This window comes from Xiphophorus couchianus, chromosome 11 (assembly GCF_001444195.1).
Source record: "Xiphophorus couchianus chromosome 11, X_couchianus-1.0, whole genome shotgun sequence".
Classification (NCBI taxonomy): domain Eukaryota; kingdom Metazoa; phylum Chordata; class Actinopteri; order Cyprinodontiformes; family Poeciliidae; genus Xiphophorus; species Xiphophorus couchianus.
The window spans coordinates 19,148,798-19,175,223 of NC_040238.1; the positions used below are offsets into that span (position 1 = coordinate 19,148,798).

Genomic DNA, 26,426 nt, shown 5'->3' on the forward strand with positions numbered 1-26,426 from the left:
CCCCATAAAATTCAGATCCAGCATCATTCTGAGCTGTTCCTGCAATCCAGAAATAACCATCCTTTAACAATTGTTTATACAAATGTAAAAGTAAATCTTTTTTTCTCTATCCAGAATGGAAAGGAAAATATCTTCTTAGTAGTAGAAGTAGTATTTTTATTCTGACTGTGACTTTAAATATTATTAAATTCGATCGGGTAAACAAAAATCTAATTATCTTTGGCCTACATTGTGATCTATTTAGTCTACATGTTCTCTCAGTGTGGTGACCTCATTGCAATCTTTGTGTCCTGCCATTTGTACACTTTCTCTGTGAATGCAAGATCCTTCTGGCCCACTGCCCACCTGTGATATTTAGAACCCATTCTCCTGTGACCTTATTAGTTTGGCTGTCGGCGCCTGAACAGTAATGGCCACCACACCCTGTCCGTAGCGCATAGTCCAGTCTTTCCTGGCAAAGCCCTGAATTTGTCAGCTTTGAATGAGTTGAAAGGCTCAGTTTTAAATTTAGCTGCTTTATTTCCCTGCAGGGTTACAATACCTCTAAGGAGCATCCAAAGCAACTAACTGGGTTTGACCCAGGTTGTACAGGAGATTCTCCTACTGCAGAGGACTTTTAAAGACTCATTTTAAGCATTTTGTAGCCAGGAACAAAGCCTAGTATTTATAATTTTCCATATATTTGATGTGGTCATTCCAGAAGCTGATGGTTGGTGGATGAAACATTCAGTTTCATCCAGAATTCAATCTTCTAGATTTTAAATTGAGCAGATGTGAAGCATTTGGAGTAGTCCACTTTTTATGTCCATCTAGTTTATGCACTGCACTTCTATCTCTGAAAGAAAAACAGCTTCAAAGCATTATGCTGCCACCACCATTCTTGGCAGTTGTCTAAGTCTTCTTAAGCTTGAAAGCCTCATCTTATTTCCTTCTAAGAAATTTGTGGCCAAACATTTTTTTTGTCCAAAAAACTTTTCTGCAAAGCTGGAATTTTCAGTCATGTTTAAATGTGTTGAATTTAAAAAAAAAAAAGTCTTTCTTGGTCGGTCCCCTGTAATTGGCTTTACTTATATTGTGCGGATGATGACACTGGTGTGCCAACCTTTTCCATCTTATGATAGGATTGAACATCCATGGTTCCTGGTTGATGAAACTGTACAATATTTGTGGAGTATGATGTAAAGCCAAATCCATGCCAGCATCCTACCTTTATAAATTAACTCTATAAATTTTATTTTATCCCCAATAGTGGTTAAAAGTACAGACAGAGTTATACTAAAACATACTTCTCAAGGCAACAATATGTTTGTGGTCTCATTTTACGTTTTTGAGAAAAAGAAATTTCTCCAAATACTGTCAAAAGTGCCCTGCCATTCATGCCCCTAATAAGAGTCTCTTAACTTCTCACCAACAATGTGGGTGTGAATAAGCGTAGAACAGAAAAATGGCCTCCTCTCTTTGTCTTATAGATGACCTGGGGTGTGTTGTGGGTAAATAGGACAGAGGACAGTTGCCCCATATTGTGTGTTTTTGCAACTGTCCTCTAGCTCTTTATAACAGGAATGCTCACGGACAAATGTTTTTGTCTCCCCCGGTGCAGACCCCCGCAACATCTCAAATGGAAACCACAAGTCTTTTTCAGACAACAATGACGCTAAACTCAACGGCATGGCAGAAACTCTTCAGGACTCCCTGAAACTGAAACCATCCTCATCCTCTGGGTTTGATAAACAGCCTTCTCAACAAACTATTTTGGACATGCCAAATGGAAAAGCTGCCAATCCGCCTGGCAGTTCCAATCAAGAAAACAGCAGCAGCATCTCTTTCACTCAAAATGCCACCAATAAACCCCTGGTGGTACCGGTTCCTTATCCACGGACCTCACGTTCGGTGGCTTGGAATGGTGCTGGTGGGACTCAGAGAACTCAGGAGAGTCCAAAGTCACTTAGAAATGCTAGCAAAGAGACAATGTCAAGCCCCAAGCTCCATGTTAAGGGATTAGAAAACTCAAGCATTAGTCAAAAACCCTCCTCTATAAAAATTTCCCGCACTGCTCCATCCAGTCCTCAACTGAGAAGTTCCTCCCTTCAGACGAGATCCCCCAGCCCAATGCGAGAGCTGGGTCAGCCTGTCTCTGATGTTGATGTCCCTCATAGGATGACCAGCTCCTCCAACCTAAGGGAGCTTCCCCGGGTCAGTCCCTTTGTGTCCTACAGGGGGACTGCAGGATCCCAAGCAGTTCCTCAGAGTCCGCAGAGCCAGCGCAAACTCTTAACAACACCAAAAGCAGAAGCCATGAGGGCTCCATATCCACAGAACCCATCGTCTCTCTTTGGGATGGAGAAGCAGTTAGAGGGCAGACCTTCATGGCCTGGACCAGCAACTGGCATTACCTCGGGGCTGGGTTCAGTGTTTGGGTTGTCTCCTCTGGCAAGTCCAAGCAACGAGCGAAAGACCCCCTCCAGCAAAGAAGGGAATCCTACAAAACCATATACCAGGGAGCGCAAAAACAGTATCTCTGAGATCAGCGATAATGAGGACGAGTTGCTGGAGTACCATCGGTGGCAGAGAAAAGAGAGGCTGAAGGAGCAGGAAATGGAGAAAATGGTAAGTGAGTACTGCATGTGATTAGATGTGACTGAATTTAAACTCTGGTCTACTCTTGAACTGCATCTAAAAATATCGCTTTTGAAATCTGTGGAGCTGTGTGTGATTGATCTTTAGCTTGAAAACCTTAGTGTATGAGAATTAAAACCCAAAACAAAATGCTAAAGAGATGAAACTTCCCAATGAAAGAGTTGTCGCACACTGTATAAGCAGCTATCTTGTCTTTTTGGTTGGAGTTTATTCTTTCATTTCTCTCCATGAGTAATGGTTTTATTGGTACTATTGGTACTATTTATTGGTAAGTGCTACTACTTTTATTGGTACTAGAATAAAATTTCTGACAGAGAGAGGCTTGAAGAGATATAAAATATTGCTTTTGATAAAAACACTTTGAGTATTTCATTTAGCTCATTGGTTGGTTCATAGCACTACAGGACAAATTTACAAATGAACAAGACTGTAAATGAGATAAACAGTTCAGAGAAGAGATTTAGTGACTCCTGCCATGGCAAACTGCTTTCATATCTTCTCCAAATTCTCTGGCACTCAGCCAGTAATTAATCTCTCCTCCGAACGTTGCTGGCATCGGCAGCCCGTGTGGCCTTGGTGACAGCGGATCCGGGGGGCATTCTTACAGACGTCTCAGGGTTCGGTGCAGAGGGTGTGGCTGGTTGTTGCCCAACACTATATTTACCGGAAAGATGAGCAGCATCTACTTTCAAAGCTGCCTCCCCTTCACGCGGGACTCTTTCTTCTTTATTCCCACACTAGATCATAGATTCCGTGTGTGTTATTTATCTTCAGTCAAGCACTCACAGTCTTTTCTCATCACCCTTCAACATTCAGTTCGGCTCCCACCCGGACCTGCCCACTGGCAGCTGACATGATCAGAGAGGTGGGTGGTCGCTGCCGGGACTTATGTGTCTAGAGACTGTTTCAGGGACCAAATGGTCTCTGGTAACCAAAAAAAGAGACAACACTGTGGATTAAATCATTTGTGGACAAACATTGATCCTTCCAGAGCCTGAAATGGACAAAACTTGATATCTCTTTAGCTTCTGGTATATATTTTTTAAACCAATTAATACGATTCTTTCACAGTTTTATGAACTTTTCAGACAGAATAAGGCACCACTTCCATGCTATCGTATTATGTTTCAGATATGAAAATGAATTGGACAACACCAGTAGTGTTGTCTTCAATAGTGACCTGGTTTGGCTTTTGATGTAATTTGGGACTTTGTAAATAAAACTGAACTGTGTCTAGTAAAGATATGCAATTGTAATTGCCTGCACAACAAGCTAAGCTGACTATTTCCAGAATAAAAACCAGGATCCATCCTGTAATGGATTACTTTCTGCATGTCAACATGGTATCCCGCTGCACAGCTGCAGACATAAAGACTTTGAATTAAGTAATTAAGGAAGCACATGACATCATTAATGACTTATAATCTGGAAATCACTACAGAGCTGTCAGCACACAGGTGTTCTCAGGAACACTTTTTGCCCAACTGCAATCAGAGCAATAAACAAACTAAAACTTGTTGCCTTGTGTTTTTCATGTTTTTTGCACTTACAAAAACTGAAATGACACAAATTATACAAGCCTGAATCCAAAGACTTGGCTTAGCAAGGAGACAAAGCAAGACCAAAAGTTATGAATTATAAGCTGTAATATAAACTATGTGATAATGGGATATTGGACATGTTTTCTCTTCTATTTGTTGCTAACGTAATTGTTTTCAAATGGAAGTGAGAATGCTTCAGTTATTATAAAAAAGGACACCCATTGTTAATTCTCTGTGTTTAATATAACATAGATATCTCAAATTCAAACAAAATAAGAAAATACTTGGAATTTGAAGAGAATGTGCTTTATTTTACTATGCCTGTTCATTTAATAACAAAGCATTTGTCAAAGGGCAAACAATAAATTTTTGTATTTTTAAGCATTTTTAAAGTTTTAAACACCCAAAGCGCACAGGCTCTTGATCTCCAGAAAGAGACAAAGAAAGGGCTTCCTTTCATCAAGATAAATTCCCAATATCTGACCTTCTGACTGCTTTACTGTTTTCCATCCAACTTGGCTCTTGTGGTTGACTCTGCACTCTAAAAATCAATACCATGCAATTATCTCATCGTAAGAGTGAAACAGAATAACCAGAAGAAGAGAAGAAGTGGCTTTTTAATTTCAGCTTTATTTTCTCAGAAACTTTTTGAATTAAAACGTCAAACACAACATAGAAGGTGTGATGATTCAATGTATTAAAGTTTATGTGTGTTGCCTTGTTCTCTCCTAGAACTTTTAAAACATTTTTAAATCACTGTTATCATATCTGCTTGTTTTAAAGCTAAAGCACCAAACAGTGTTTGTGTGTGTTTTGTTACTCTCGGACTAATTTATAGGGCAAATTAACATGAGCTATAAAAATAGGCAGACTTGTATTCTTAAACCAGGCCTCTAATTAATGTCAGGTTGGAGTGATGACTACATCTCTCACCATGTTTTAGTAAATTAAAGTAGGAGTCCCATTGTTTAGCACAATGAGAGACAAGCATTAGAGAATAATATAGTATATGTGGTGAATAGCAAAAGAAAAATAAGAATGTTAATTTAAAGACTGTTGTTTTTTCTTTGTTACAATTTCCTGCAAAACTCAACCAGTAAGGTTTTACTTGGAGGCCCCTCCTGAGAGAGGACCTACTATCAGGTTACACACGTCCCCCCATGCCTGTGGTTAAGTGACAGGTGCCTAACTGGGACAATGTCACCCAAGGACAAACACGTTTAATCCTCTGTGTGATCTGGAATATTGCTCAGCGTTGCTCACAACTCCCATCTCTCCTACAGGAGCGACAGAGGCTGGAGACCATTTTGAATCTCTGTGCGGAGTTTAATCAGGAAGACGGCGCCGCGGAGCTGGTGAGGAGTGGGCTGCGTGGTTCTGGAGGAGTGGACCCAGACTCTGAAGGGGGGACGTCTCTAATGGGAGCACACCGAGCCCAGAGAGCGGGGGAGAACGATGAGGAAATCCAGAGGGAGGAGTCCAGTAGCACAGAGAGCACACATCAAGAGGTGAAACACATGCACACGTTGTGTTCAGGATAATGTGAATATCTGGATATTTGATTTTTTTTCTCTTTTTTTAACATAAAAATCTACACTCAGTGTGAGGAGCTGTTTGCTGGACAGGAGCAGGTCTACCTGGAGGAGGAGAGGAAAAGGGTCTTGGTTCGGGTTGATGACTTGAAGTACAGAGTTGGTGAACTGGAACAGCAGCTACAAGAGACCAAACAGGAGGTCAGCACACACACACTTACTGACCTTCATGTAAATGCACAGCTTAGGTCAGAAGTGCTCCTTATTGCCACAACGGCCACATTTATTTGGAGCTTTTAATAATCAGTCTGAACAGTTTTTTCCCCCCTATGTGGAGTTAAAAATTGGGAGCTCAAGATTAAATGCTCAGTGGATTCTCTGTAATCCAAGCAAATGAAATTTATTCTCTACCATTTCTGTTAGGAAGAGTTGTTAGCTTGCTAGGTGACATTTCACCAAATATTAGTGCAGATGCATGTATAATTTTGAGGATAAGAGCACAATTGTGCACCTAATTTAATTTCTATTTAGTTATGTTATATGTTTGGTCTTCAATGAGACTCTGCTACTGTGTTTGTCTGTAGGTGGAGATGGAGCAGGCCCTGCTGCAGGCCGAGCGGCGGGCGGAGCAGGAGCAGGTGGAGGCTGAAAATGAAATCATCGCTCAGCTGCAGCTCAAACTCAGCCAGCTGGACAAGGCCACTCAGAAAGAGAAGGACAAGGTGAGAGTGTGATCTACTAAGCATGTCAGGTTACCAACAAACGCTGGTTAAATGCATGTAAATGACATGCTATTTCTTTCACTGGGTCGAATACATGAAACATTTCTTTATGGACAAATTTTGAGCTCTCGGCAGACATAAACTGCTCAGCAGTGCCTTGCAAAAGCATTCGTGATCTTTAAACACTAACATATTTCGTCACAACAACAAACTTTTGTGTATTTTATTGGGAATGTGTGCGATAAATGAACTCAAAGTATTGATCTCCCTGGATTTTAATTAATAAATAGAGCCAACTGGTGTAATCTAATCTCAGTATGAATCCAGATACGTTGTGAAGGCATCAGAGGTTTTTTGGAGAACATTATGGAAGAAATATGATGAAAAAACCCCACTGCAAAATCTAAGATTTAATGTCTGTGTGGGAAAACTGTACACATCATACAGAGGTTCACCTTCCAACAAAACATTAGCCTTACACATAAACACACAATCTCAGAGAGGCAATTAGATGCAACCATTTTTGTGTGTTGCAAAGAAAATCAAAATCCAGGGAACATCTGTTGCATGACTCAAAAATATATGATCACAGATCCTCTCCATCGAATGCAGAGCAGATTTCTCAGATATTTACCTCATGTTAAGTCTCAATAAAACATTTCAAAGTTTGCGGTTGTGCCATGACACAAATGCAGGAAGTTCACAAGGTAAAATTAATTTTGCAAGGCACCGTTATTGTCCGCTGACTGCCCAGTAAACCGCGAAGCACAGCAAACAAACGGCAGAAATTCTGCCACTCATCTCAAAGTGCTGTGCTGGTTTACAGAAGTATGCTTTACCCGTCTCCCAGTTTAACAGAGCTACATGTTTACAACCTCTAACTACTGTACCAACCTAACTCCTGCCTCCTTTAATTAAAAAACACAAACAAACTGCCTTATACTAATCTGCTTTAGAGCGTGACTGCATGGATTTTTAGTTGCCCCTGATTTTTTTTTCTCCCTGGTATGTGGGCACGGTTGTGTGTGAACGTGCGTGTGGGTGTATGGGTGTGTCTGTCTTTGTGTGTTTTTAGGGCAGAGCTAATGTGTCGGCTGAGCGGAAGGCCCTGGAAAAGCAGAGGAATGAGTACAATGAGCTGAAGAGGCAGTTTGATATGTGCCCCTTGTCTCTAAGGGAACAGTTGCAGGAGCCGCTCAGCAGGGTCAGTGTTCTCGTGGCTGGGAACAGTGAGTTATGCTCTCCTGAACGCTACAGCACCGTTTTACCTGCACAGAAATAATGTAACACTGTATCGCCCTCGGAGCACTCAGAACTACTTGGAAAAAAGGGCAATTTAATTTTAGATTTTCTGCCCTTCTGCTTTGCTACATGAATATGTAGGGTTTGTCAAAGAAGGTCATTTTTTATTATCATTTAAAACAGCCACCATTGTGTTTGCAGCTGAAGCTTTGGTCTCCTATTTACTGCAGATTCCCATTTTATGGTTGTTCAGTGGCATCTGTAGTATTTTTAACAAGCACTAATGTTATTAACAGCTTTGCTTTAAAAGCAAAAAAGTGTGCATGCATTTACTGACAATAACTTGAATCAACAACCTTTTTAAAACAACTCGTCACATTTATTGGTTTCAAGCCTGCAAACATATGGAATCACTTCTTTTAGAACATATTTATTAAGCTCTCTTTTATTTATTGCCAGGGTATTAAATAAAAAAAGCTATTTTCTTTAACAGTTGAACAGTCTGACACTATGAACTATAATTGAAACATTTTATTGATGTAATTATTGGATTTTTTCAAGAAAATTTAAATAGTAAGAATTTATGGGATTGTGGTGAGCACTTTCTCGTCACGGCAACAACGTTATAGTCTTATTTCTTTATACAGAGTTTGATTCAGTCTTGTAAAAAATAACAATTTGACAGTCCATTCAGTATTGAATTCTTTACCTAGAAATGTTTAAATATTGATGTCCAGTCCTATTTTTTTTCTATTTAAATCTGGAAATGAAAGTTTCTACTAAAAAGATTACATTTTTTACCCAATTTTTTATCTGTTTTCTTTTTAAGAAAAGTAGCATCTTATTCCCCAATACTTATTCTTAATAACTTGAGACAATATATACCAATCTGATAGTCTGAGGAGGTTTGCACTCAATTAAATAAATACTGAAATGTATTTTTTTTTTATGTGAACATCCTGTAGCAGAGCTGATTCCATCGTTTAATAGGGTTTTCACAAATTACCGCATACACAGACCAGGCTAGTTACTGTTTTTAATCTTTAATCTAGAGGATTTACTTCATTTTAATTTCTTTTTCTCTTCATGCCTGCTTGGTTTTAAACAGCGTGCTTCATTTTGACTGCTATGTGTATGTGGACAGAAAGTCGAGGCTCTGGAGTGTGGGACCAAGCAGTTTGAGGAGCTGGAGTTTTGCCAGCTGGAGGAGGAGAGCCGCCTAGAGGAGAGGAAGGAAGCCCGCTGCTCGCAGCTAATCCAGGAGCGAGCCGAGTATCACAGCAGTGTCGCCAACAGGAAGGTGGGGCACATGCAGCGATGTCGCAGGGAACAAAAAACAAATATAAGTTTACACACACTCTTCAAAATATGTGTTATAATTTTTTATCTCTTTGTGATGTTATTTTATTTTCAGCAACATAAAACTTTGGTTAATTTTCATTGCAGGAAATGAAAGTTTCTACTAATAAACTTTAGTAGACATAAGTTTGAATGTCAGCTGGAAGAAAGACTGAGCTATTTAGGCAAAGCTATGAAGTGTGTTTGAAGGAGTAAAGGTGAAGCTTTCAAACCTAAGAAAGCTGAACTAGCTGCCCAGCATGGCAGAGGAGGCATCATGCTGAGTGGCTTGGTTATTGTATCAAGTGAAGGGAATTTAAACTCAAACTTTGACCTCAAATCAACAGCAGGGTTGCTGGAAGACGTCATGGTTTTGGAGTGTTCAGAAAAGTAGAAAAAGCAAAGCTTCAGGAACAAATCTAACATTAAAAATGTTTATGGAATATGCTCAAAAATTCAGTCTGAGACAGGTAACTAACCAAGTTAAACAAGCTCTTCAGTTTCTTATAAGAAATATCAAAAATCAAGTAAAAAATTAGGCCTTAAACTTGTTGATGGCAGCTTGCTAAGCAACAAAATACTAGTGGGTTGTTTAAATATTTGAGTCAGTATGTCTAATTTAAATGCTGGGTCTTCAAGCTTGTGCATCCACTTCTTGTTTTGTAAAACCACTGAAGTCGTATCTTGTGTAATCAGCCGTTTATATATGTAAAGAATAATGGTTAAAAATATGCGTATGTAAACCTTTGACTGGTAGAATCTTCTCACAAAGTGAAGAAACATCTGAATCAACAGGAGAGGATTGCTGCTCTGGAAGCTCAGGTGAAGCAGCTGGGGATGCAGGCTACCCAAGACTGCGAGAAAATCGCAAAAGACCGGACAGCAATGCTGCAGCTTCTACACAAGGTGGGGATTAAGGGAAACTACTCTGATTGATACAAATCCTTAATTCTGCATCAGAAATTAGTAGCTAATTAATAGTCTAAAGGAAATGCATTGGGCTGGCATGGTAAGAGCTTATTGGATCCCCCTCTCAGGAGCAAGACACACTGTGCAACCTTGAGAGGCAATACCACACCCTGACAGGAGGAAGAAACTTCCCAAAGTCCTCCAGCAGCATGAAAGAGGTGAGCAGGTACATGTGAGACACCAGAACACCAAACCACAGCTCAGCTGGACAACAATTACCTACCGCACAAGTGGATTGTTTTGTTGACTCAGGTAAACTTTTTGAACAGGAATCGCTTCACATCAGTGAGCCTGACCTTGTTTCTGTGGACGGTCCTCCTCATAGCCCCTGTCCCTCCTCTTCTCACAACCCCTCCCCTGAGCTCTGTCCTGTCAGGCTGCAAGAGGTAACTCTGAGGACGTCCCAGTTTCACAAAAGCCCCAGTAACTCCAAGCATGTTCTGCGTTAGCATAATGCTAAAGACAGTAACTGGCTTGCAGTGTGTGCTGGAAGGTTTGAGTTTAAAGTTGGATTTAAAACATCTAAGATGTTTTTAAAAATTTGTGTATTTTTAGGATTTTAGTCCCTTGCAAAAGTATTCATACCCCTTAAACATTTTTCTCATTTTCCAATAAGTCTTTGGCAAATGAAAATTTGAAAAGTGTGGCTTGCATTTGTATTAGCTCCATGGTACCCCTAAATAAAGTTCACCTCAAACAGCTGGCTGCAGAAGTTAAAAATTACAGCAGACAAATAAGGGATAAAGCTCTGGAGAATAAACCAGATTTAGGTTAAAATCCCAAACTTTGAGCACCATTCAGTTTGTCATCTGAAATCTGTTGTATCACAACTTCAGACTGAGTGAGAAAGATCTGAAAATTAACCGAAGAAGCAGCAAAAAGACACAAGGTGGCTGAAGGGGTATTATTGATGATGATGAGTATTATTGATTATTTGAGTTATTGGTGGACGACTTCCTCTTGGACCAAAGAGTGTTTGGTTTGTTGTCTGTATGGAAGAATGGCATTTCTTTCAATGCTATTGTTGAAAGAAATGCGTAAGACATCAGGATCACAGTTTTCCACAAGCCATGTAGTGGATCAAAATTATATATGAATCAAAATGATACTTTTTGCTAAATTTAAATGCTATGTTCAGAACTAACGCTGCACATCTCCCTGAATGCTCAATCTCCACAGTGAAATGCTGTGGTGGCGGTATCATGCAGTGGGAAGTTGGTCAGAGTTGAGTGCATAGAAAATGGATGTAGATAAATACTGAGCAATCCTTTAATTGCTGGAAAACACATGGAACAACCCCAAACATAAAGTCAGAGCCGTAATGGAAAAGCTTTGATCAAACTATTTTCCTGCTTTCTGATTGGTCCGCTTTCTAGATTGGATGCTTAAAGGCTCTTAAAGGGCTCTCCATGCAGTCTGACTGAGAACGACCTATTTTGCAAAGCAATGTCAGAAACACAGATACCTCATTGCTGTGAAATATAGTACAACAGCACCAGAAGAGCTGAATGCAAACGCACATGCCACTGCTTTTTGATCTCATATAGAGGAAATTCCATGTTTTGTTTAATTTTTACAATTTTGCTCTATTTTGTGATGATCTATCACTACAATCCCAATAAAATAAGTTGATATTTGAGGCTTAAAAGTTATAAAAAAAGTTTAAGGGACATGAGTTTTGTGTGACGGTGTAATTTCAAATACAAAGGCGAGTTGCATCGTTATCATGTTTTGTGAAATCTCTGAGCGCCTGTAAGTGCGGGTGTGTCCTCAGCCCTGTTGTGCCTGTGCTGTGGCTGTTTGTGCAGGAGTATCTCAGGCTGTCTGATGTCTATCGGATGTATGGAGATCCTTATTCCTCCTCCCCTGCTGCTCTCCACTGCCTCTCTCTAACTGTATCTCCAGCTCTGCCATGCGAGGTATTCTGCATTTCTGCACTTTTCTATGAATTGTCCAATAACGAAAGACCTAAATGTTTGAATAGATGCACCTTCTAACACTTTTTCCCCCACACTCTGCTCCCTCTTTTTGTTATGCAAATATATGCTGTGTTTCTCTGCATCTGCAAAGGACTACATCACAGTGAGTCAGCTAAGCCAGATCTTTGGGATGCAGAGATCTAGGCCTTCCTCTTCCACCTCTACTCCATCATTCCAACTTGCCTCGTCTGAATCCTCCTTCTCGTGCCACTCAGCTGCATGTGGTCCTTCCTCCTTTCTTTCTGCACAGGTTTGTCCCTTCTAGAAGCGTATTTGTCACCGCTCTCCATTCTTTCTCACAACTTCATATCTTTTTTTTTTTTTGAGCTCTTGCACTGTGGTTTGCTTTTCTTAATCTTTGGCTGGATGCTTGTGATTACCTCAGAGCCATGCTGAGCTGAGCAGGAATGCAATGACTCCCATTAATCTTGAGCGCTGGTACCAGGACATCATGGCTGCTGGAGACTGCCAGTCATGTCCTCCACCGCTGCCTGCAAAGTCTTTTTCCTCACGCAGACATGGGCAGGTAAATTCACTTACTCACTAAACAGGACAAGCTCCTCATTTGCTCCTACAAATGTGGTTCTTAATAAAAAACACAGCTTGGATTTACAGCAGGTTGTCTTTTTAGACATAGTGGCATGATTGTTTGAGAGATAAACAAGAAGTAAAATTATACATTCATGCACAATCAATGTTTGCCACTGGAAAATGAAGTGCAGTATTGAAGCTAAGTGTAGAAATTGAAGCCAATCAGGATCAAGTTATTGTGCCTTTTTCCACTGTCTTCTATTGAGTTTCAAAGTCAGAATTTGGATTTTCGACACTAGGCCAGTATCAGATTTATACTTATTTACTGTAAGATATTAAAGCCAATTTAAAACATTTTGAGCAATCCCTTCAAAAAGGTTGGCCAACTATAGCGACACAAACTAAAACAATGTATCTCACTGCATCAAAAGGAGATAGTCTTGTGTGGGAGCTTTATAGAATAAAAATCTTCCAAAATGCCTTTTTCCATGTGGTTGTAAATAAGCTTTGCACTAAAGGAAGCCATATTGGATTTCCATAAATTCTTCCAACTTGAAACTTTTTTAAATACAAATTACACCAATAATGCAAGGTAAATGAATAAGAATGTTTTCCTTTCATGTTTTCCTTGTTATATCACAACAATATGGGAATGCATAAGTCTTATTGTAACACTGTTTTTCAATCTGTGTTGGTATGTCTACCAACTCAATATTTACCAAAGCTGCACTTGTTGAAAAGGTTAAAGGACCACCGATGTGGGAAGCCCTCTGGTGGTTAGAAATGTAATTGCACAATCACTTTTGGTGCTGCTTGTCATTTAAGAGTAAGTTTACATCTATGGAAAAGATTGAGACCACTTAAAATGAGCAGTTTCTCTGCTTTTACTCTTTATAGGTTTATGTTTGAGTAAAATGAATACTGTTCTTTTATTCTATGAACTACTGACATGTCTCAGAAATTCCAAGCAAAAATTTAGCCTTTAAACAAGAAATGGTCAAAATAACAAAAAAGATGCAGTGCTTTCAGAACTCAAATAATGCAAAGAAGACAGGTTTATATTCATTCACAACAATAATAATGTTTTAACTCAAGAAGAGTTCAGAAATCATTGTTTGGTGGAATAACAATAAGGTTTTCAATGGGGTTCAGTGCAGTGGGCTCTTCATTTTGCCCAGAGTTGTATTTATCCACCTGTAAACCAAAAGTGGGATGTGCAAACAAAACGATAACAATTAGCACCCATCACAACAACATTTTTTGTTTTGTTTTTCTCCTAAGATGTTAAAGTCTAAGTCAGATGGTGAGGTTGGACAGGGACCATCGCCTGCTCAAATCTGCAGCACTGCACTCCTCTCTCTCTCCAGCGGCGTCATGCATGACAGACATGCCGCCACGACGGTCAGTTTCATGCTTCTAAACTCTCATCAGGCCTTAACAGCTGTTCACAGCATGATGCTGTCTTCTGTCTTTCATGGGGCTTACAGTTGATGCTGAGAGAGAAAAACCTGTTAGACATGGACTCCAGGAAGCAAACAGCTCTGCAGTGCAAAGGTACGTGACTCCCTCTTTCAATTGCCAGCCTGAACCACACAGTTTGTGCCTAAAAAGAAATGCACATGAAAAAGAAGTATAGATTCCTTACAACCACCCGCAGTGCAAAGCTATGTGGCTGCATCGGTTTTATTGCTTTCACACGTCACACTGCTGGTGTAGAAAGTGGGTTGAAAAAGTACAGATTTATCAGCAAGAACATTACAACCAACTGCTTAATTTAGTGAAGGCCCTCTTTATGCTGCTATAAAAGCTGTGAAATGTCAGAGTTTACATGGCAGCTCTGTTGGTGACTGAACCACAGCACCTTAAATACATTCGAGCAAAGAAGAACATAAAGAGATAAAGGCTTTTACTCACTTTATCTGTCAGGCGATTTAAGGTTTTGGCTGAAAAGTGTATCATCACACTCACTACTATTTAAATAACAATCAGTTTTTATTTTGGGAATATTTTTCTTATATAAAGAAGGGAACAAACAAGGCAAGAAAGAATAAAGAGATGAAAAACAGAACTGAAAAGCACAGAAACTGATCGTTAAAAGAAATGAGGAAACAAAATAGTATTAAGACAAGAATCTAAATGTAACTGAGATCAAAAATAAAAAGAATAAATAAAAGTAAATTAGCTATCCTTCTGTATTTTCATCGGTTCATCCATAAAGGTAATTGAACTTAATGGTCTTGTGTATGGTCTGCAGGAGGAAGCAGGAGTACCCAGAGAGAACCTGCATGCACATGGGAAGGGGAGGGAGGTGGGCACCAAGAGAATATGACAAAATATTTAACTAAAAATGTGTGAAGCGTGTTAATAGATATATTAAATACATAACAATTACGGAAAATGCCAGAAAATTTTTAATCCAGGACTTTCGTGCTCAATGGCAGCAATAAAAATAAATAAATGCATAAGTTTAATCATTTTCTATAAAGAAAATATCTCGAATCACAACAAATAAACAAAAAAAATGAGCATGAGAAGTAAAATTACTTAAAATCAATATTTCGTCAAACTAAAACTGAAGTGTACTGACACGTTTCCCTTTCATGCCACCAGAGGGCGCTGTAGGCTGTAATAAGTAACTCTATTCCCCCATGTGTCCCCACAGATCCATCTCTGACGGTCCATCACTCAATCCTGCACCACCAGCCGCCACCGAGCGGCACCCAGGCGTACGACACCCTGAGCCTGGAGAGCTCCGACAGCTTGGAGACCAGCGTCTCCACTGGCAACTCCGCCTGTACTCCGGAAAGGTGAGAGACTGCCCTGTTTCCATGGGAACATCCAAGTCTGCCCTCTCTGTTTGAAGAAAAGGTCACTAGGCTTTGTTCCTGTCACAGCGGGCTTTGTTACACGCCTTTTTGCTCACGTGACGGCGCTGGCTGTTGCCATGCCAAACCCATTCAAGTTTCTGAAGTTAGGTTTCCACCGCGGTGTTAATGAAGAGTCCGCGCCTTGCTCTCGCTCTCCTGCTGTTCTGATTCCAGGCGTGTTTGTTTACCTTTTTTCGCCTCCCCCTCCGGCCCCCTGTTCTAATGCGAAGCCTTGTCATATCCGTGTAATCAATGCAAACTTCCCCTGTGCGACTTGTAGCGCCTGTGGGTTGGAGGCCCAGAGGATAGAGGAGATGGAGAAGATGTTGAAGGAGGCGCAGCAGGAGAAAGCCAGGCTGATTGAGAACAGAGTGAGTTCCCCACGCTACAGCTGGAGGGCTTTCACATAAAATCAACACAATGCATGTCAGTCTGCCATCACTTCATCTTCTTGGGAAACAAGCACACAAACATGAAAACACAATAATTTGTCATCAGTACTTAGTCATTTCTAGAAGTTTATTTGAAGCAGTGTTCAATTTATAACTGATGTTTCATGATAGAGATATTATTATATGAGCAAAAGAAAATTTGTAAATTTTCACAATATTTTAAATCATTAAATAATAATAGTAACCAAACTGAAGTAATGGTAAAAACTATTTGATAAAAATCACAAAGTATTTCAGCGTAGTCGAAATGTGACTCGGAGATGTTTAAGGAAAATCTCCTGTTTTACTTCTTCAATAGATTAAATCTACCTGAGACGTCAAAGCAAACAGAAGACTTTCTGAAATAAAGTTATAAAATATTTTGTTTTTATCAGTTTTTTTTAATGCTGAAATAAAGCAGACCTGTGAGTAAGTATCTGAAAGCTGCAAAGGATCATTTTACGTCAGCAAAGCTTCCCCTTTTCCACTCGCAGACTAAAGGGATAGATTTTACAAAACCCTGGATTGGGACTTGAATTCTCAGGTGCATCCTCTGACAGTTGTCTGCTTTGTATCGCAATATTTGCCTGCCATTAACATATATTCCCGTCTCGCTCTTATTGTCTCTCCCCCTCGGTCTCCTCTCTGCGCTCTCTTCTGTCCCGACGCTCCCAGGAGAGGGAGGTGCAGGCTCGGCGGCAGATGTTGGAGGAGGAGCGGAGGAGGCGAGAGGAGGCCGAGAGGAGGCTTCAGGACGAGTCGGCCCACAGGCGGAGGCTGGTGGAGGAGGAGGTGAAGATGAGAGAGAAGCACTTCTCCCAGGTCAGTGGAGCGGTAGGGAGAGAAGAGGGAGGCGACGGAGGGGTAGGAGAGGCTTGAGGGGGACAAGGATGAGAGGCAAGGCAATAAAGGGAGGAAGATCAAAGATTGTCAAAGAAAGGAGAAGGACCGAGGGGAGGGGATAGAGAAAGAGGGAAAGACAAAAAGAAATGAGGAGGAGTAGGGTGGAAAATAATAGATACAAATAACATACACTAGACTTTAATCACAACTGTGTTTACCAGCAGTAATTATGGAAAAATCAAACTTAAATATGCCAACATCAGCGTTTCAACGTAGACGTTGGCAACCCCTTATAAAAGTGAAAAAAAGCCTTAAAACTAACAAATATAAATATATCTCGGTAGCATAATTCAGTTTATTTGTCATAGTAGAAATACTTTCACTTCTACAGTCAAAAGCTGACTTTGCTGCCTGCAAGGATGCCACTTGAAAAGGTTAAAAATAAAGTGTGCAAGTTGTTATAGAACCGCAGCATTTTGTTTGTCTAACAATCACCAGAAGCTGCGGTGTCTGCATTCGAAAGAGACAACTAGGCCTGTTACAATAAATAAATCAATTAATCGCATGATAGATTAAAAGAAACTCAATAATTTTCATTTGCCTGATGTGTTGTTTTTCTCTTTTTTGTATCGTTTTACCAAAAACTGGATGATAAAAGTCTTCAGTCTGGTGTTTTGGTTTCAATTACCCCTTTTTTATATTATTTTTATTATCCTGTATTTGCACCCTACAACTTTATCCAAAGACATGCGGTCCCTCAGCGGGCTTTCACAAAAGTCCACAGTTATTTCTCTGCTGGCGCTGCATTTCCACAAAACACAATTACAATAGTGCTGGAGATTGATCTGGCTGATCTTCCTTAACCCTAGGATGGGGAAACACACATTGATTTGTTGTTTTAATTATGAGATCGCTGTTTCCTGCAGCAAAAGAGAGGTTTACAAAAGCAGAGAGAGAGGAGGCGTAAAACCGATCAACTTCATCTAGCAAACATCCAAGAGGAGAACCTTGTTTAGTATTTAAAAAACTGTTGTTTTTTTACATTTGTGTCTGTTACTGAAATTTATTTCAATGAATGACAATATAAAATTAAACCTGCAGCCAACATTAACCTATGTTTGAAGTCAGAAATATTCTCTCAGTAAGACAGCTTTCTGCTTAATCACTACTAAAACATTTAGTATCTTTTCACAGTTTAGTAAGAAACAACATGGGATGTTTTCCTGTCGCAGGCCCGTCCAATGACTCGCTACCTGCCAAACCGTAAGGAGGAGTTTGACCTGCGCGCCCATGTAGAGTCGTGTGGCCACTGCATAGACACCTGCCCCTTCGTCATCCTCACTGAGAAAATGTGCAAAGGCCACCTGGTGAAGATGGGAGGCAAGATCAAATCATGGAAGAAACGCTGGTTCGTTTTTGACCGACTGAAGAGGAACTTCTGCTATTACATCGGTGAGGACGAATTGGTCTGGATTGGCTCATTATAATTATAATGAGCTAATTTTCATGTCAAACACCATCGATTGAGAAGATCTGGCAGCAAATGTTCTTAGTTTGATGTGCATAAATCATCTCATTTGTAATAAAAAAAAGTGTTGTTTACAAAGTTTTTAAATGACATATGTCTTTAGGTAACGCTGCTTTCCAAAATTCTTAAAACTCCTTCTGCTTTCAAGGCCTAAACATTCCAGCTTCAGTTGAATCCAGTATTTTGCTTTCTGCATTAACAGAACTCACTAAATTATTGATGTTGGATTTTATTTTGCACACCGTTTCACTTTGTTCCTGATCATTTGCGTTGATTTAACCTGTTAACTTTTAAAGATCCCCACTTATGGCTTAGGGCTTATCCCACACAAAACAGCACCGCTTCTCCTCTAACGATTCTGCACTTTGCTCTGACGATAAACATTTTCCCAATTAAAAAGTGGAGTTTTATTCTCCGCCGCCCTTTATTGTTTAAAACGAAGTCAGACTGTTGCTTCTTGTTCTTCACGTCCATCAGAATCTGGCACAAAAGGGGTTTTCTGAATAATTCACAAACATGTTTTGAAGCATTATTTTACAATCAATTTCAAAATAGAATCCAAGCACATTTCCATCCCTGACTCCGCTGCTCCTTTTGCTCCTCTCTCCATTCACTCGCCTAGCCTTTTCACCCGCTCACTCCTGACGAAGATGATGGTGATGACGGTGATGAAACAAGATGCAATAGTTTCTCTGGATGTGTTTTTCTCAGGGTGGAGGCTAGCTCCTGGCTTGTTCGTGACTAATAAAACGAAACTCACATTTCAAAAACATTTATCTCATTACTAAGCAGATTTGACTTATGAAGAAGGGAAAGTGGGAACAAAGTGTGGAAGGCAACTCAAAAGGCCGCCGCTAATTGTTGGAGGATGTTTCCATCTCCGCTCTTTGAGGAGAGTCAAAGGGACGACTCCTGATTGTTTGGACGAGACAATTCAGAGAGTCTGAAGGTTGAATTTCTCTGAAGAAAATTCGCTTTAGGTTTAAAAGCCCAGAAACCACAGAAACCCTTCAGCTCAGTGACAACAAGTAACGAACTTCAACGTCAGGTTTCACTGCAACACGACTCCCCAAACTCTTTGGCGTGGAGCGAGTGAGTGTGAAACCTGAGGGACAAAAGAACTGAGACCGGACATCTGACAGAACCTCTGACCTGCTCTAAGCTCATTCTTTTCAACAAGAAAACATGAAATGTGATACAAAAAAGTTGAGTTTCTTCTTAACACTTATGCCAATTTTCACCCTCGCCATCAGCAAAAAGGCACAAACAGAGAGAGAAAGAGAGAGGCAGACGATCCAGAAAGTACAACTGAAGAAAACAAGTCAGATTAATAGGATGGCAAAGACTTGAGGCATAGCTGGAAATAGACTCACACGTCTAATTAACTTTTGCTCTGATACACTTCTGCTCATACCTATTCATGGATCAGACGCTGCTGGGGAAAAGACTTTTATCCCTTATTTCTGTTTTTGTGTCCATTCTTGCCGTTTTAATTTGAGTTTCAGCTCCTCTTTCTGCTTATTCGCAGCAAAGCCTGAAATTACTCAAACCCCTGGCAGATTCAGATTTCAAATTATTTTCATTCAAACCAGAAGCAACATCTATCTGATTAAAAAGTGTTCAAATTATTATTTTAAAAATGCACAAACAAATAAAAAAACAAGCAAAAGCAACAGAAAAAAAGAATATTCTGTTCTTCTGTCCACTTTCACTTAAATTTAAGCCTTATTGGTTTTCTTACCCTTCATTTATATTTCTGTTATATTTCTATTTGTGTTATTTTTCATAAAGCCGTATGTTTTTTAAAGTAAAGATTAAGGTATTTGTAATATTTTCCACCGTTCTCAGCAGGTAAAAAGAAACACTTTCCTGCCCTCATTTTATTATAACACGGTTTCCTCTCTTCGCCCGCTGATTCTCCTGTTTGGAGTTCGGTCTGGCAGAGGTCTTGCATCAGTGCAACAAGATGTAATGTAATGTAACTTAATATATTTATTTTTCTTTTTCTCGTCTCAGACAAGCATGAGACCAAGCTGAAAGGGCTCATTTACTTCCAGGCGATTGAAGAGGTTTACTACGATCACCTGCGCAGCGCCGCCAAGGTAAACGCTCCTCTATCATAAATACTTTTCTAAATTCAGATGTTTTGCGTCAATTTTATTTCTTTACAAATTCAACAGTTTGTGAGAAATGGGATTGATAAAAAAAAAAACATGTTGGTGTCCTTTTTAAGCAGATAAAATCAAATGTCTTTGATAAGCTTCAAATTTGTGTTTGATTGTAACAAATTCCTTTTGAGTCAAATTGTACAGATAATTAGACAGGGAAAAAATTTTAGGACAGAGATGTCGTAAAAGGTTTAACTTCATCTTTTGTTTGTTTTAACAAAATTGCTGGTTGAACAAATATCGTCATCCTTAACCGTACTATAAAAAGAAATGTTAATCTGGACTTTTACTGGATCCGGTTCGATGAGATCCAGGCTGATGACGCTGCAACTGGTGGGAAAACAGAGGCTGAATACCGAGCAGGATCTGTGATGCTGCGGGCCGGTTAAGACTTGTTAAATTGCATTTCACCAGAAACTCTTCAAAATTTCAAAACCTTCTTTTTTTAATTTACAAATATTTGGTGGCCAGGTTGATCTTTTAGTAAATTAATGATTCACCAAAGACAAAATCACTCTTCTTCCATTTCAGTCCTCAGACATAAATCCTAAATCAGAACGAATTCAGGACTTAATTAGTGGTCAAATATCTATCTTAAACAATGTAGGAAATTTCTCACTGTTGGATTTTTTTTTTTTTTACTTCTACTGAATAGATTCACGCAGCATAAAGGTTGGAATTTAAAAAAGAAAAAATCAGGCTGAGAAGAATTATTTGCAGATCTTCACCAGGGTTGCCAATGAATGTTCTGGATATTAATGAAAACAGTCTGCATAGTTTCTGCGTTTTAGTCAAATAAAATCTCCTCTTGTTGTGACCCAGAGTCCCAATCCAGCTCTGACCTTCTGTGTGAAAACTCATGACCGGCTTTACTACATGGTGGCCCCGTCTGCGGAGGCCATGAGGATCTGGATGGACGTCATAGTTACGGGCGCGGAGGGCTACACACAGTTTATGAGCTGAGAGACGGACGCTAGGAGGAGGAGGAGGAGGAGGATGATCATGAGAGGAGAAAAGGAGGCAAGTGGACATCGGCGCGCTGACCTGCTTCCTGCTGGAGCTGACATGAATGGAGTGAATGTTTGAAGCGCAGGAACGTCTGAGGAGAGGAAATGACTTCACGACACCGTAAACTGAACGAGGGCTCAGTCCTGACAGAGGCACGTTTTAAAGAAACGAAGCCGAGTCATTTCTGAATGTGCTTTAAACAATTTCAGGCAAAAAATGTTCAAGATTTCTTAATTTTTTTTTGTTAACATCAAATTGTTTACACCTCTAAAGATAATATAAGCATGCAGTGTTATCCCTGTAACCTTTTTATATATTTTAACATTTTATCCAGATGCAGAAAATATTTAATATTCGCAGCACTAAACTCACTAGAAACATTTCAGCAGAACAATGGATGTTACAAAGTAAAATGTAACTTTGCTTGGTGCCAAATACAAATATACAGTGAATGACTTTTGCATGATTTTTTGTTAATATCTGTATTTATATATTGTCCCAAAAGCTATTCATCCAGGTACATAACAGAGCGATACATTTGTACTTTATATGAAAATCTCAAATACTTCTCGTAAAATTTCTATAAAAAGCAATATTTACAGTGCTATTAAGATATTCTAAAATACACATTAAATATAAATAAAAATGTATAAAGCAGACACTCTTGTTTTGTGTTTTTAATGATAACATGTTAGTGCTTTTTTTCCTTTTTTTTTTTATTTAGTGTTTTGTCCTGGCAGCTTAGGAAATTGGTCACCTTAGTGTCAAGGCAGAAAATATCTTATTCCCCCGACTAACTTTATTAAAATGATGACACAAAAACTGATTACATTATGATTCTTTTTACAGATACTGTCAGGATAGCCTTAATCCCTTCATACATAAAATTATCACTTGTGAAAGGATTTATTTTTATTGACTAAGATTATATTTTATTGTTGTTGTTTGCAGTTATTCGATGATCTGAATCGTTTAAAATTGACAAAAGCAAAATCACTTTTTACATTTCAAGTTTCCACTTAGAGTGGAGGATTGACAGAGGGCACAGAAATGAAAGCAATAATAATACAAAACAAGGTGTAGCAATAAAATAATAACAATAATAATTTAAATAAAAGCAAAGCGTCTCTGTCCCCCCCGGCCATACCAGCAGCAAACGGGACATTTTAGTTAAACTGAACAAAGTCACAACCCTGTTCTTCCTCTCTTAATTAGAAGCTACACAAACAAGTCATTAATTACGAGCTTTCTGTAAATATCCTCACACACTCTAATGAGCTGCTAACTTTCACGAAGGTGTTCTCTTTAAATCCTCGCTCCTTATCTGTTTACATAACATTCAGGTGGTGTGTTGTATTAATTGGCTCATTAACTTTTTTATTTTGTTTAAATACATTTATACTAGATGGACCAGATCAACTCAAATCAGACCAACATGTTTGCGTTTTTTTTTTTTCTTTCGGTAGCCTAATTAATTACATGACTTGTCTGCAGTAGGTGAGCTACATAAAAATAATGAAAAGAGAAAATGAAATTACATGCAACATGCATGATTCAACATGGAGAAATCTGAACCCCACACATGCAGCACAACATACTTCTTATCTCCTCATGAAGTGAACCTCCTTCTCCTGCACCTATTTCACATCACATCCACCATAGATTAGAAAAAAGAAAAGTGAATGAGGAGCTTTGATAATGATAACATTTGACTGGACTGCATGATTAATTCACCTGCAGTAATCGGAGGAATATTTAGCAGATGTGTAGTTAATCATGAAAACACACCTTGCTCCTGACAGATAGCAATTAGATTCAGCACTTGAAATGTTAATCCCCTATTTCCTTAGTTGAAGTGAAAACATGTTGTGTAATATTTATGAAAATGAGCTGCTGTCCTTTTTGAGATCCGTGCAGGTGAGAAGAGAGACAGTCTGCGACCTTATGAAGATTTGCATTCCTCTGACCTTGGGAGAGATTTCCACACATCTGTGTATCTCTGAGCCTCCAGAGCACCAGGCCGCATAGTAAACAGATCTTTTAAGAGGGCAATGTGAGCTCATTACCGCGGCGACGAGCATGAGTGGCACCTCGCCTTATTGTTGGCGAAATATTAATGAGCCCAGGATGATCTCTACTTTCTTTCATAGGAGTAGACCAGGCCTTCGCCGCCCAGGCCTTGCAGTTCAAATAAGATGGGCTGCAAATCAGCGCAGCTCTCATTTGAGTTTCCCAGCATTAATGGGAGAAATTAGGCTTGTCTAAAAACAACCCTTTCAAATTCCCGATGAAACAGAGACGTCCTGCCAGCTCAGGCAGAAAGTTTACAGCGGTTCCCTGTCAAAGGCTCTGCTTCCACCGCCTTCACAGCGTGCGCCCCCGATTCATACGCTTTCATATCCACATGTGAGTTCAGATTAATTTAGGAGATTAAAGAGGGAAGATTTCCGATGCCCATCCCTAAACACGCCTTCTGCTTACTGAGACACACACGCAGGCGTCACGGATCAAAGCAGGTTTCATTTGAAACGGCAGAACTTACCTCCTGATGTTTACTGCGTTACATAGATCTCTCATTGTAATGAATGGAAACAGACGAGATTATAATACAGTACTTGGTCATTTAATCAGTGTTTTTTGGTGTTATGGCAACCGCTACAATACTTGGCCAAAAATATTTGGTAATGCTGTATTTGAAGGGGTGTACACTGTCATAAACACAACACCTGTTATAAACATGAAGGAGTCTTTATGAATGTTTATGACTGTTGTCATGAAATGTCATTTGGTAAATAAGGACACTTTTAATGCAAAGTTGTACTAAAACTTGCATTAAAAGGGCATTAAGGGGCGTGCCATGGTGGCGTAGGGGATAGCGCGACCCATATTTGGAGGCCTTGAGTCCTCGACGTGGTCGGCGCGGGTTCGACTCCCGGACCCGGCGACATTTGCCGCATGTCTTCCCTCCTCTCCTTCCCCGTTTCCTGTCAGCCTACTGTCATATAACGGACACTAGAGCCCACGAAAAGACCCCCTGGAGGGGTAAAAAAAATAAAATAAAAAAAGGACATTCAATTGTCAACTTTGCACTAAACGTGTCATTATTTACCGACTGACATTTCATGACAACAGTCATAAACATTCATAAAGACTTCTTCATGTTTATAACAGGTGTTGTGTTTATGACGGTTTCATGCCTTCAAATAAAGTGTTACCAAATATTGTAACAGGGCGAAATAAATGACAAGAATAAAGACAGCAAAGGAATGAACAGCATACATGTAACCACCTGCTGGACATTATTATTTTTGTATGTTGCAATAAAAAAATTAGCTGAATAACTCTACTTTGGGTAAGTTTTCTTGAACTTTTGTCATTTTAAAACTGAAAACTTCAATGTTTTCTATTGACATTTTGTGTGACAGACCAACACAATGTAGTGCCTATTAGAGAAGCTGATATTTAAGATCAATCCCTGAGAGATACTATCCTACAGATTTTAGATTCCTCCCGGCTCCAAAGCACCTAAATTAAATAAATGATTAATCTGGAGCTGAATTACATGAGGAAGTTCATCCATTTCATAGATGTTGCAAAACTAACACAACAAGAACAATGTTGCTTCTCTTGAATTGTGGAATTAAATAAATAATAACACAAAGTTATATTTAAAAAGGTTTAATAATATAAAGAGAAAGCTCTTAAAAGCAGAACAGCTTCACTAGTCTAAGATCTCACAAAGGATAAAAAGAAGCAAGTAGGTTTTTCTAACCTAACTTCAAATCATATCATTTTTGCATAATAATTATATATTAGGCTTCATAATTTTTCAAAGGGTTTTACAGGCCTCAACAGATTTTATTTACTATGAAAAAGGACAAAAGTGACTGCATTGAAAATGTTGCTGACCCTTTAGAAGAAGTAGGAAAAATATTGCATGTTGCACTTGTTAAACCTCATGTACCGTTTATCCATTTGCAGCACAGCAGAGCAGCCTGTGTTTGATGAAAACCTCTCCCTGAAAGCATCCAGTAACAGTACATAAAAACTGTAAAAACACAAAACAAAGCTGCAACACAAACCTGAAGTGTAATAAATAACTCAAAGTACACAGATTTTCATCATTGAAATGATTTTTTTGTTTGTCTCAAGCGGCCATGAAACTATCTTGCACATCAGCTGTAAAGCTCAAAGGTGACAGACGATGAGCCTTTGGGGTTTTGTACCACTGAATCACACTCTCAGTGCTGTAAATAACCTGGATGGATCTTCTGGGACTTAACGCCACACTAACTTTATTTTTTGAACTGTTGTACTTTTCTTTTTTATCTTATTTGCCATTTTCCACAACATAAAAAAATCAAAATTTGTATCTAACTGCTGACACATGATATCAACCGTCACTTTCAGGAGTTTACTTTATTGTGCCAGATCAACAAATCTTGCGCTTTGGAGTTCGAGTTGATAAAAGCAAGTGATATCCTGTGGGATCTCAAAGAAGGACTTCATAGTATTTTTGTTTTTTCTTTACATCATACACCTCTAATTCACCGTCAAGTCCTCGAGGACCAGTACATAAACACAACCCCGCGAGTCACCGCTTTCGTCACGGTTCGAAACCAAAGCAGGTTAGTCTTGTTTTAAAATTCATGAAGGAAATTAAATTGTTACCTTGTCGAGAATTGATTACCTGTTTTTATGCCAAACGCACAAACATGCAAGCAGTCACTGGACTGAACACAAGCAGGGACATCCGCAAATCCCCTCTGAGGGGGCTTCCATTCACAAGTGGTAACTGCACTGCATGTTTTCCTCATGTGTTCAAAGAGGGGCAAAAGTTGAGGACAATAAATTCTGAGAGAGATGATGATGAAATGATGCTGTAACCCTCACTAACGTGCCATACATGCACTTGGCATGCAAGCGTAGACTTTTCCAACTTCTCGGCTCATGCACAATATTCAATTAGCCTGGGCATCAGTTATGGAAGAGTTATGTTCAAATATCTTAAACACATTCGAGGATCAGTTTGATCTAATGTCGTTCGCTCTGTCGAAGCGGGTTTGTTAACTTCAGTTGGGAAGTTTGTG

The 26,426-nt window shown here is 39.4% G+C and overlaps 1 protein-coding gene across 9 annotated transcripts in view; it reads left to right on the forward strand.

Annotated features, from left to right (window-relative positions):
- phldb1a (pleckstrin homology-like domain, family B, member 1a) overlaps positions 1–21,995 on the forward strand; it is a 35,633-nt gene extending 13,638 nt beyond the window's left edge. For 2 of the 9 annotated variants that reach the window (XM_028030442.1, XM_028030440.1), the window contains exons 6-25: positions 1,601–2,607; positions 5,462–5,686; positions 5,780–5,911; positions 6,295–6,432; positions 7,508–7,636; positions 8,819–8,974; positions 9,808–9,918; positions 10,050–10,139; positions 10,251–10,367; positions 11,790–11,900; positions 12,052–12,210; positions 12,346–12,486; positions 13,773–13,892; positions 13,979–14,045; positions 15,154–15,298; positions 15,639–15,729; positions 16,465–16,611; positions 17,865–18,084; positions 20,177–20,262; positions 21,151–21,995. In XM_028030442.1, the coding sequence (XP_027886243.1) occupies positions 1,601–2,607; positions 5,462–5,686; positions 5,780–5,911; positions 6,295–6,432; positions 7,508–7,636; positions 8,819–8,974; positions 9,808–9,918; positions 10,050–10,139; positions 10,251–10,367; positions 11,790–11,900; positions 12,052–12,210; positions 12,346–12,486; positions 13,773–13,892; positions 13,979–14,045; positions 15,154–15,298; positions 15,639–15,729; positions 16,465–16,611; positions 17,865–18,084; positions 20,177–20,262; positions 21,151–21,291 (3,533 nt within the window). In that variant the 3' untranslated portion in view covers positions 21,292–21,995. The remainder of the gene's footprint in view (positions 1–1,600; positions 2,608–5,461; positions 5,687–5,779; positions 5,912–6,294; positions 6,433–7,507; positions 7,637–8,818; positions 8,975–9,807; positions 9,919–10,049; positions 10,140–10,250; positions 10,368–11,789; positions 11,901–12,051; positions 12,211–12,345; positions 12,487–13,772; positions 13,893–13,978; positions 14,046–15,153; positions 15,299–15,638; positions 15,730–16,464; positions 16,612–17,864; positions 18,085–20,176; positions 20,263–21,150) is intronic. The other 7 variants (XM_028030441.1, XM_028030444.1, XM_028030443.1 and 4 more) reach the window with 7 other exon arrangements.
- Positions 21,996–26,426: the final 4,431 nt, after the last annotated feature.